The 12,694-nt window shown below is 39.4% G+C and overlaps 1 protein-coding gene across 3 annotated transcripts in view; it reads left to right on the forward strand.

Moving 5' to 3' along the window:
• Positions 1 to 12,042, forward strand: part of MRPL39 (mitochondrial ribosomal protein L39) — a 73,793-nt gene extending 61,751 nt beyond the window's left edge. Inside the window, exon 10 of one of the 3 annotated variants that reach the window (XM_049858544.1) lies at positions 5,091 to 12,042. In XM_049858544.1, the coding sequence (XP_049714501.1) occupies positions 5,091 to 5,129 (39 nt within the window). In that variant the 3' untranslated portion in view covers positions 5,130 to 12,042. Of the gene's footprint in view, positions 1 to 4,562; positions 4,689 to 5,090 lie in introns of those variants that run through there. The other 2 variants (XM_049858547.1, XM_049858546.1) reach the window with 2 other exon arrangements.
• Positions 12,043 to 12,694: the final 652 nt, after the last annotated feature.

A 12,694-nucleotide genomic window follows, 5' to 3' on the forward strand; every position in this document is an offset into this window, starting at 1 on the left:
TGTATCTGCCTGCCAGGGAGCCTGTATAAGCCAGTCACCTAGAAACACCCAGCGCTGCTCTGCCGTTACTCAATGACTATGATGATGGTGTTAGATTTTTTCTTGAATTTTTCTATCTGATTATAATTAGATGTAGCTTTTTCTTTACACAGCTTTATTTTTAAAATTATTTAAATATCCCCAATGGCTCTTTTGAACTCTCTTTGGCTTCTTTAGGCCTGTTTTAAGACTTGACATCCACAGGAGCACTGAAGAAGCCCAGGGCTGGGCTGGTTGTTGTTACCTGCCTACCAGTCGGCCCTGACAACTGGACAGAAGGCTGTCCGGCCCTGTGCTATCCCCATGATTGGTTGGGGATGGGACCGTTGCGATCCAGAGGGTTTTCCTTGGCTGGTTTTCAGGTGTAGATTGCCAGGCCTTTCTTCCTGGTTCATCATTGTCTAGAAGCTCCGCCAAAACCTGTTCAGCATCGTAGCAACACACAGTCTACACTGACAGACAGGTGGTGGCTGCACATGAGGTGCACTGGCCGAGAGTTGAACCTGTGTCTTCTGCAATGGAAGACGAGAATTCTACTATCAAACCGTCACTGCCCTAGAGCTGGGCTCAGCAAATGGGAAAAAGTGGATCCAAGCAAGTCGAATGAATGAAGAGTGGCAGTAAACTGTAGGAACTGGACCAGGTCTTCAAGTGTGAGAATATCATTGGTGGAGACAAACGAATTATAAAAATAATACAGATACCTGAAAGGTACACCCACCAGAGCTATGTTTAAGATTCTTTCTAAAAAATGCTTTCAAGTGATTTCTATTACTAAATAAACATAATAGAAAGACCTCATTTTCACACATGCTCATTCACTCGAGAAGCCTTCGTGGTACAGTGCTGCTAACTGAAAGCTCAAAAATTTGAACCCACCAGCCACTCTGTGGGAGAAAGATGTGGCAGCCTGCTTCCTTAAATATCTACAGCCTTGGAAACACTATAAGATAGTTCTACTCTACCCTATAGGGTTGCTATGAGTTGGAATCCACTCAATGGCAACGGGTTGGCTTAGCTCTTCACTCAATCTTCAAAAGACTGGGTAGCTAAAATTCCACCTTTTGTAGAAATGACTGATAATTATGATACCACTTAGAGAACAGAGCTTTAGTTGTACAGAATTCTGTTCTTTTTTGAACACTGTGTTTTGTTGGAATTCCATCTATTTATTCTTCGAGAAAGCTGCACCTGGTTTCTGCACCCCACATAGTCTAAACTTTTTGTCCAAACTCTTATGACATTGTCCTATTATTAACTTTTGCATTTAATACTACTTTAGTTGATTTCTTTATTTAGATGCATTTTCGGTGTTTTTGTTTTTATTTGCCAACAAAAATGTAACGCTTTCAAGAACTAGATTCATGTTTAAATTACTAAATTCCTATTCCTCCTAGTACTTAGCAAAGTACTTAGCGTTAAGCACAGAGTGATTGATCAGTAAGTTCTGAATTAAATTTTGCTAGAAGACAGGAGGAACCCTGGTGGCACAATAGTTAAGAGCTCAGCTGCTAACCAAAAGGTCTACAGTTTGAATCCTCCAGCTACTTCTTGGAAACCCTATGGGGCCGTTCTATTCTGTCCTGTAGGGTCTCTATGAGTTGGAATCGACTTCATGGCAACATGTTTGTTTTTTTTGGTTAGAAGATAGGCGGCCAACAGAAAGGTAGCAAGTGTATATCTTCAAAGTTAACGTAAAGAGATGTACTATGTTGTGTCCACAAACTGAGGGCCCATGAAAGCTAATAAAGCGTATCTAGTTTTTTAGTATTTTAGTATTTAGTATTTAGCATAGTTTAGACTTATGTGGATTAATAAAATCATTTGCATTGACTCGTCAATGCTTTTACTTGAAGGAAAAGAGAAATTACACCTACTTCTCACTTCTGTCTCGTTATCCAATATTTCACATTTGCTACAATAGTAAAAAATCTACCATCCAGCTATGTTGTTCGTTAATGACGTATGCCTGGCAGTAACGTACACCAAGGTGTGAGGCAAGAGTAATGCTGGCTGTGATGGTTAAGGTTATCTGTCAACTTGGCTGGGCTATGATTCTCAGTATTTTGACATTTATGTAATAATGTAATTTGGCAGTTATATAATGATATATTCATCCTCCATTTTGTGATCTGATGTGGTCATCCTCCATTTTTGTATAACACTGATTTTCACGTAATGACCTTATCTTTGGAAACTAATCATGTTGATAAGTGAGGAATGGGTGTAGTTAATTTTCAAGTTGGCAGTTTGCGGAACTCTTGATTTATGTGACCAACTTTATTCCTCTCTAATCTTTCCCATCTCAGTAATTGACATCCCTATCCACTTTGTTGCTCAAGCATCCCTTCTTTCCTGCTTTATCTCACCCTTCATGTCTAATTCGTTAAAAATTCTCTGTGGAGCCCTGGTGGTATAGTGGTTAAGAGCTTGGGTCCTAACCAGAAGGTTGGTAGTTCAAATCCACTAGCTGCTCCTTGGAAACCCTATGGGGCAGTTCTACTTTGTCCTATAGGGTCGCTATGAGTTGGAACCGACTTGACAGCACCTAACAACAACTTCCTCTAAAGCATAGCCTGACTCCATCTACTTCTCTCCGTTTCTAGGGATGGGAGTTAAGGGGAAAGATGGAGCTGTTTCTTATAAGACACTGAGCTTCTGTTAACAGTAATAGAAAATTTTGGAAATGGATAGTGGTGATGACTGCACAACATGATTAATGTAATTAATGTCACTGAAGCATACATGTGAAAAATGTTGAAATGCAAATATTTTCTTTTGTATATATACTTAAACACAAAAAATTCTATTGACTCCACTTCTACACCATGTATGGACTCTACCTCTGACTCTCTCTACTTCTCTCCATTTCTGCTTCTACTACCCAGTGCAAGCCACCACCCTCTTTTTCTTGGCAACTGGCTTACCTTCACTCTTTGCGTCCTATGACACATATATAGCCAAAGTAATCTTCTAGAAACCTAACTCCCATCCTTACTCCAAACTCTGTAATAACTTGCCATGGGACTCAGAATAATTTCCAAATTTCCAACCTGGTCTGAAAAGTCCTGTAGCATCTGACTCTCGTTCACCTCTTGGACATCACCTCCTGTGCTTTTCTCATTCTTACTGCACTTCAACCACAATAGCCTTATTTCTGTTCCTGGAACCTATTGACCTTGCTTTCATCTTAAGAATTTATATTAACCATTGTGCTCCTTCTGACTTTATGTCCCTAAAAAGTAAGAGGGAAAGTTCTGAGAAAATAAGCAAGCAAAACTGTGGAATTAAACACTATTGCTAGTCCTGACCTTCTAAGGGAATAAACTTCCTTGTTTCCATTAAAATAAAATGGAACTGTCCCCAGTGGCTAAGACAGGCAAGAAACCCACATATCTTTTTTCAGAAGATAACATAAGCACTTCAGCATAGCTTTATAAATAATTTGGCTTCTTTGGGAGGAGATGGTGATCCAAAGAAGGTCAGGGTTGAGTAATGTGTGAAATCTGAGGAATGTAGCTTGATAGAGATCAGAATCTTGTCCTAACCACATAGTTGCCCTTCCTCAAAGCAGGGTAAGCCAACACCCGTGGTGCTAGATGGTCAGTTCATAAGGTCTAGGTCATTGCTGTTATGGACACTAGTCCTCTACTCCAGGAATTAGTATATTTTACACAGTGAGGGTACATCTGAAGCCCAACAGAATCCCTTGATGCTGGAAGACATAAGTGGTCTTTCTCTTAGGATAACTCATTTTCACCCATTTCCCCAGAGTTTGGTATACATCTTTTGAGTAGTGGCAAGGTAACAGAACTAATGCTAGCATTGTCTCAATGCAAAGTTAAGGGTTTTGGGTTCAGACCAGAGATATTTTTTCTTACCTCTTGTTGTGGACTGAATTATGTCTCCCCAAAAGCTATGTTGAAGTTGTAACCCCTGTGCCTGTAAATATAATCCTGTTTAGAATTAGGGTTTTTCTTTGGTTATGTTAATGAGATCTTATCAGAGTGGGGTGGGTCCTAAACCTAATCCTTTCTGGGTGATGTCTTATAAAAGAGCAGAATAGACATAGACACACACAGGGGGAGACAAAGGCCATGTGACAATGGAGACAGATATATCTACAAGCCCAGGAGCAACAAAGATTGTCCTTCTAGGAGCTGAAAGAGACATACAACTTTTCCCTAGAGCCAAGACCCTAAATTTGGACCTCTAGTCTCCTGAACTGTGAGACAATAAATTTACGTTCTTTAAAGTCACCCACTTTGTGGTATCTTTGTTATAGCAATGCTAGGAAACTAAGACACTTCCTAATTCAAACACAGGTTCCCAGAGTGGTAACGGGAGGGCCCCCAAGTGTATTTGTGCCAGCGTGGAGGGTTACGGATTCTGATAGGGTTGGTTTTGATGTTCCCCACATTATATAATGACAACACACTACTAGGATGTCTTTGCATGGGAACATCACAGTAAAGAATAAAGCTCCATGAGATCATAAAATGTAAAATGAGGTAAACCCACAGCAGGGCGGCTACTTGGAGAGGAGCTACCTTCCATGAGCTGCTCATCTCTGGAATATGGTGATGTCACCCTGGGATGACAGTTTTATAGCAGAACCTCTACCTCCACCAGGTACCTCGAGGAATCAGGTAAACTAACTCCTTCTGTACCGGTTTCCATATTGTTTATTCTTAATGTCCATTCATTCATTCTTTTATTTAACAGATATTTATTGAGTATCTATATGTGCCAGGCATTTTGACTGGTGTTGGGAATACAGTGGCAAAGTTCCTGGTCTCATGGAGCTTAAATTCTAGTGAAGTTTTCTTTCCTTAGGTTTGCTTCAAGTTTATGTATTTGACTGGACTTTTCTAAAGAACTAAGTCTTGGATTTATTTTCTCAGATTCATTTTCTCTTCCACAGTTATTTCTTTCTGCTTTACTTCTACTTTATTTTGGTTTAATTTGTTGTCATTTTTTCTAATTCCTCCAGTTGAATTTTAGTTTTCTTATTGTTTATTTTTTCTCTCTTTAAAAAAAAAAACTTAAAGCTAAAAATATTTCTTTGGAGGCGGGGCCAAGATGGCTGACTAGGTAGAAGCTACCTCGGATCCTCTTGCAACAAAGACTCGGAAAAACAAGTTAATCGATCACATACATGACAATCTATGAACCCTGACCATCAAACACAGATCTAAAGAGTTGACCTGAGTGACAGAGACTGAGAACGAACAACCACGGGGAAGAAGCGACTGTTTTCAGAGCCTGGAGCCAGCATCCCAGTCAGGAAACCTTGCCGCCGGGCTTTGGACTGGGCGCAGGGGAGCTGAGCAGGGCATCCTGTGAGGGCGCAAACACGGGAGGCAGCCCTACCCCCCTGAACTGACCTCGGGAGAAGCCCAGCCAGTGCACGCAGGCAGCACAGCAAAGCGGCTGACAGGAGGAGAAGTCACCGGGAGGCAGACTGGTTTTGGAGCCGGGAGTGCGGCGTCCCAGCTGGGAAACCTTGGCACTGGGCTTTGGATTGGAAGCGGAGGAACTAACCACGGCTTCTGAGACAGCGCAAGCACGGGACGTGGGCCTGACCCTTGGGGGAATCTCTACCCAGCCAGGACACACAGTCGACACACCCCCCTTGGGAATCTCAGATAAAACAGTCATCCCAAGCAAGATAAGTAACTTCGTCTATATTCTGGGGTGCTACTTTCTCCTATTTATCTGAACCCTCCCTGCCCCTTCCCAGGAGGCTTTATTAATATTGGAGAGAACTGGGCTGTGCTTATTTTTTTTTTTTCTTTCCTTTCTTTTTTTTTTTGGTCTTTTCCTAACCCATTCTCCTGACCTGAGAGAAGCAGCTACAAAAAACCCAGGGACCAAAAATCCTTCCCTAACTGGAGTAAAAACACAGAACCAGCTCCAGTCAAGCATATGTGATCCACAGTCTTGGGCTTTCATCCCTACAGGGAACAAGGTGGCTATTATAATGCAAAGACATTTCTGACAGGGATCTGACTGCAATTGTTTTAGCGGATTACTGGAAAGACAAGTTTCCCAGGTCTGATATCTCTGCATATTCAACAGAGCTCTCACTGACCCACAATGGGGAACTGAGGGCTGAAGCACCCCCCAGACCACCTAGCCTCCTGCCTTAGGGGTCTAAGGAGGGTGACACCTACCAATCTGTAGAGATACTTACATTGGGGGCCTAAGGTACAGATGCAGAGCCCACCCACCAAAGTGCTTTAGGAATAGAGAAACTCCTACCTCACTGGCACTTGGGGGAAGTCTGTCAGCATCCTGCCCCCCCCCCCCGGAGTGTGAACCCCTGCTGCTACTAGAATCTGATGCACACAACTATCACCACTACTTCTCTAGGTGGATAGGTGACAGTCTGCACCACACACTTGGTGACACAAAATCAGATTCTACTCAAGAATAGTGAATGGACTCAGGCTTATATATCTGGTAACAGCCCAAACCAGCTGGTAATAAGACATAAGTGATTCAAGGGCTACAACAATCAAGACAGCGCAATCTAGTAGCCCATCTACGTATATTGAAAGAAAACAAAACAAGATAAGACTCAGTGAGCAAATATGGAATAAATCACTACAATATCTTAGGGATGGCTCGGAGACAGCAGTCGATATCAAACCACATAAAGAAGCAGACCATGATTGCTTCTACAACTCCCCAAACTAAAGAATCAAAATCTTTCCTAAATGAAGATACAATCCTGGAATTGCCAGATGCAGAATACAAAAAACTAATTTACAGAATGCTTTAAGACATCAGGGATGACCTCAGAAATGAAATAAGGCAATCTACAGAAAAAGCCAAGGAACACACTGATAAAGCAGTTGAAGAACTCAAAAAGATTATTCAAGAACATAGTGGAAAAATTAATAAGTTGCAAGAATCCATAGAGAGATAGCATGTAGAAATCCAAAAGATTAACAATAAAATTACAGAATTAGACAACGCAATAGGAAGTCAGAGGAGCAGACTCGAGCAGTTGGAATGCAGAGTGGGAAATCTGGAGGACCAGGCAATTGACACCAATATAGCTGAAAAAAAATCAGATAAAAGAATTAAAAAAAATGAAGAAACCCTAAGAATCATGTGGGACTCTATCAAGAAGGATAACTTGCGTGTGATTGGAGTCCCAGAACAGGGAGGGATATCAGAAAACACAGAGAGAATAGTTGAAGATCTGTTGGCAGAAAACTTCCCTGACATCATGAAAGACGAAAGGATATCTATCCAAGATGCTCATCGAACCCCATTTAAGATTGATCCAAAAAGAAAATCACCAAGACATATTATGATCAAACTTGCCAAAACCAAAGATAAAGAGAAAATTTTAAAAGCAGCCAGGGTTCAAAGAAAGGTCTCCTACAAAGGAGAATCAGTCAATAAGAATAAGTTCAGACTACTCAGCAGAAACCATGCAGTCAAGAAGGCAATGGGATGAAATACATAGAGCACTCAAGGAGAAAAACTGCCAGCCAAGGATCATATATCCAGCAAAACTCTCTCTAAAATATGAAGGCGAAATTAAAACATTTACAGATAAACACAAGCTTAGAGAATTTGCAAAAACCAAACCAAAGCTACAAGAAATATTAAAGGATATTGTTTGGTCAGAAAACAGGTAATATCAGATACCAGCACAACACAAGGTGACAGAGCAGAACATCCTGACATCAACTCAAATAGGGAAATCACAAAAACAAATTAAGATTAATTTTAAAAAGAAAAAAACACTCGAAACAGGGAATCATTGAAGTCATTATGTAAAAGATCACAATAATCAAAAAGAGGGACTAGATACAGGTGGCGTAGAACTGCCATATGGAGAGGGATACAAGGTGATATAGGACAATACAAGTTAGGTTTTTACTTAGAAAAATAGGGGTAAATAATTAAGGTAACCACAAAGAGGTATAACAACTCCATAACTCAAAATAAAAACCAAGAAAAACATAACGATTCAGCAAACATAAAGTCAAATACTATGAAAATGAGGAACACACAATTTACAAAGAAAAACGTCTCAGCACAAAAAAGTAAATGGAAGAATGAAATTGTCAACAACACACATAAAAAGGCATCAAAACGACAGCACTAAACACATACTTATCTATAATTACACTGAATGTAAATGGACTAAACGCACCAATAAAGAGACAGAGAGTCTCAGACTGGATAAAGAAACACGATCCATGTATATGCTGTCTACAAGAGACACACCTTAGACTTAGAGACACAAACAAACTAAAACTCAAAGGATGGAAAAAAATATATCAAGCAAACAATAAGCAAAAAAGAGCAGGAGTAGCAATATTAATTTCTGACAAAATAGACTTTAAAGTTAAATCCACCACAAAGGATAAAGAAGGACACTACATAATGATAAAAGGGACAATTGATCAGGAAGATATAACCATATTAAATATTTATGCACCCAATGACAGGGCTGCAAGATACATAAAAAAATTTTAACAGAACTGAAAAGTGAGATAGACACCTCCACAATTATAGTAGGAGACTTCAACACACCACTTTCAGAGGACAAGACATCCAGTAAGAAGCTCAATTGAGACACGGAAAACCTAATTGCTACAATCAACCAACTTGACCTCATTGACTTATACAGATCACTCCACCCAACAGCTGCAAAGTATACTTTTTTTTCTAGCACACATGGAACATTCTCTAGAATAGACCACATATTAGGTCATAAAACAAACCTTTGCAGAATCCAAAACATCGAAATATTACAAAGCATCTTCTCAGACCACAAGGCCATAAAAGTGGAAGTCAATAAAAGAAAAATTAGGAAAAAGAAATCAAATACTTGGAAACTGAACAATACCCTGCTGAAAAAAGACTGGGTTATAGAAGACATTAAGGAGGGAATAAAGAAATTCATAGAATGCAATGAGAAAGAAAACACTTCCTATCAAAACCTCTGGGACACAGCAAAAGCAGTGCTCAGAGGTCAATTTATATCGATAAATGCACACATACAAAAAGAAGAAAGAGCCAAAATCAGAGAACTGTCCTTACAACTTGAACAAATAGAAAGTGAGCAACAAAAGAATCCATCAGGCACCAGAAGAAAACAAATAATAAAAATTAGAGCTGAACTAAATGAATTAGAGAACAGAAAAACAATTGAAAGAATCAACAAAGCCAAAAGCTGGTTCTTTGAAAAAAATAACAAAATTGATAAACCTTTGGCCAGACTGAATAAAGAAATACAGGAAAGGAAACAAATAACCCAAATAAGAAACAAGATGGGCCACATCACAACAGACCCAACTGAAATTAAAAGAATCATATCAGATTATTACGAAAAATTGTACTCCAACAAATTTGCAAACCTAGAAGAAATGGATGAATTCCTAGAAAAACACTACCTACCTAAACTAACACAATCAGAAGTAGAACAACTAAATAGACCCATAACAAAAAAAGAGATTGAAAAGGTAATCAAAAAACTCCCAACAAAAAAAAGCCCTGGCCCGGATGGCTTCACTGCAGAGTTCTACCAAACTTTCAGAGAAGAGTTAACACCACTACTACTAAAGGTATTTCAAAGCATAGAAGTTGACGGAATACTGCCTAACTCATTCTATGAAGCCACCATCCCCCTGATACCAAAACCAGGTAAAAAAAAAAAAAAAAAGACATCACAAAAAAAGAAAATTGCAGACCTGTATCCCTCATGAACATAGATGCAAAAATCCTCAACAAAATCCTAGCCAGTAGAATTCAACAACATATCAAAAAAATAATCCACCACGACCAAGTGGGATTTGTACCAGGTATGCAAGGCTGGTTTAATATTTGAAAAACCATTAATGTAATCCACCATGTAAATAAAACAAAAGACAAAAACCACATGATCTTATCAATTGATGCAGAAAAGGCATTTGACAAAGTCCAACACCCATCTATGATAAAAACTCTCAGCAAAATAGGAATTGAAGGAAAATTCCTCAGCATAATAAAGGGCATCTATACAAAGCAAACAGCAAACATCACTCTAAATGGAGAGAGCCTGAAAGCATTTCCCTTGAGAACGGGAACCACACAAGATGCCCTTTATCACCGCTCTTATTCAACATTGTGCTAGAGGTCCTAGCCAGAGCAATTAGGCTAGATAAAGAAATAAAGGGCATCCGGATTGGCAAGGAGGAAGTAAAATTATCTCTATTTGCAGATGACATGATCTTATACGCAGAAAACCCTAAGGAATTCTCCAGAAAACTACTGAAACTAATAGAAGAGTTTGGCAGAGTCTCAGGTTATAAGATAAACATACAAAAATCACTTGGATTCCTCTACATCAACAAAAAGAACATCGAAGAGGAAATAACCAAATCAATACCATTCACAGTAGCCCCCAAGAAGATAAAATACTTAGGAATAAATCTTACCAAAGATGTAAAAGACCTATACAAAGAAAACTACAAAGTACTACTGCAAGAAACTAAAAAGGACCTACTTATGTGGAAAAACATACCTTGCTCATGGATAGGAAGACTTAACATAGTAAAAATGTCTATTCTACCAAAAGCCATCTATACATACAATGCACTTCCGATTCAAATTCCAATGACATTTTTTAATGTGATGGAGAAAAAAATCACCAACTTCAAATGGAAGGGAAAGAAGCCCTGGATAAGTAAAGCATTACTGAAAAAGAAGAAGAAAGTGGGAGGCCTCACTCTACCTGATTTTAGAACCTATTATAAAGCCACAGTAGTCAAAACAGCCTGGTACTGGTACAACAACAGGCACATAGACCAATGGAACAGAATTGAGAACCCAGATATGAATCCATCCACATATGAGCAGCTGATATTTGACAAATGCCCAGTGTCAGTTAATTGGGGAAAAGATAGTCTTTTTAACAAACAGTGCTGGCATAACTGGATATCCATTTGCAAAACAATGAAACAGGACCCATACCTCACACCATGCACAAAAACTAACTCCAAGTGGATCAAAACCTAAACATAAAGACTAAAACGATAAAGATCATGGAAGAAAAAATAGAGACATGTTAGGAGCCCTAATACAAGGCATAAACAGAATACAAAATATTACCAAAAATGACGAAGAGAAACCAGATAACTGGGAGCTCCTAAAAATCAAACACCTATGCTCATCTTAAAAAAAAAAAAAAAAAGACTTCACCAAAAGAGTAAAAAGACCACCTACAGATTGGGAAAGAATTTTCAGCTATGACATCTCTGACCAGCGCCTGATCTCTAAAATCTATATGATTCTGTTAAAATTCAACCACAAAAAGACAAACAACCCAATCAAGAAGTGGTCAAAGGATATGAACACGCACTTCACTAAAGAAGATATTCAGGCAGCTAACAGATACATGAGAAAATGCTCTCGATCATTAGCCATTAGAGAAATACAAATTAAAACTATAATGTGATTCCATCTCACTCCGACAAGGCTGGCATTAATCCAAAAAACACAAAATAATAAATGTTGGAGAGGCTGCAGAGAGATTGGAACTCTTATACACTGCTGGTGGGAATGTAAAATGGTACAACCACTTTGGAAATCTATCTGGCGTTTTCTTAAAAAGTTAGAAATAGAACTACCATACAACTCAGAAATCCCACTCCTCGGAATATACCCTAGAGAAATAAGAGCCTTCACACGAACAGATATATGCACACCCATGTTTACTGCAGCTCTGTTTACAATAGCAAAAAGCTGGAAGCAACCAAGGTGTCCATCAACGGATGAATGGGTAAATAAATTGTGGTATATTCACACAAGGGAATACTACACATTGATAAAGAACAGTGACGAATCTGTGAAACATTTCATAACATGGAGGAACCTGGAAGGCATTATTCTGAGTGAAATTAGTCAGAGGCAAAAGGACAAATATTGTATAAGACCACTATTATAAGATCTTGAGAAATAGTATAAACTGAGAAGAACACATACTTTTGTGGTTACGAGGTGGGGAGGGAGGGAGGGTGGGAGAGGGTTATTTACTGATGAATTAGTAGATAAGAACTACTTTAGGTGAAGGGAAGAAGAATACTCAATACACGGAAGGTCAGCTCAGCTGGACTGGACCAAAAGCAAAGAAGTTTCGGGATAAACTGAATGCTTCAAAGGTCAGCGGAGCAAGGGCTGGGGTTTGGGGACTATGGCTTAAGGGGACTTCTAAGTCAATTGGCAAAATAATACTATTATGAAAACATTCTGCATCCCACTTTGAAATGTGGCGTCCGGGGTCTTAAATGCTAATGAGCGGCCATTGAAGATGCATCAATTGGTCTCAATCCACCTGGATCAAAGGAGAATGAAGAACACCAAGGTCACACGATAACTATGAGCCCAAGAGACAGAAAGGGCCACATGAACCAGAGACTTACATTATCCTGAGACCAGAAGAAATAGATGGTGCCCAGCCACAACCAATGACTGCCCTGGCAGGGAGCACAACAGAGAACCCCTGAAGGAGCAGGAGAATAGTGGGATGCAGACCCCAAATTCTCATAAAAAGACCAGACTTAATGGTCTGACTGAGACTAGAGGAATCCCAGTGGTCATGGTCCCCAAACCTTCTATCGGCCCAGGGCAGGAACCATTCCTGAAT

This window comes from Elephas maximus, chromosome 18 (genome assembly GCF_024166365.1).
Source record: "Elephas maximus indicus isolate mEleMax1 chromosome 18, mEleMax1 primary haplotype, whole genome shotgun sequence".
Lineage (NCBI taxonomy): Eukaryota > Metazoa > Chordata > Mammalia > Proboscidea > Elephantidae > Elephas > Elephas maximus.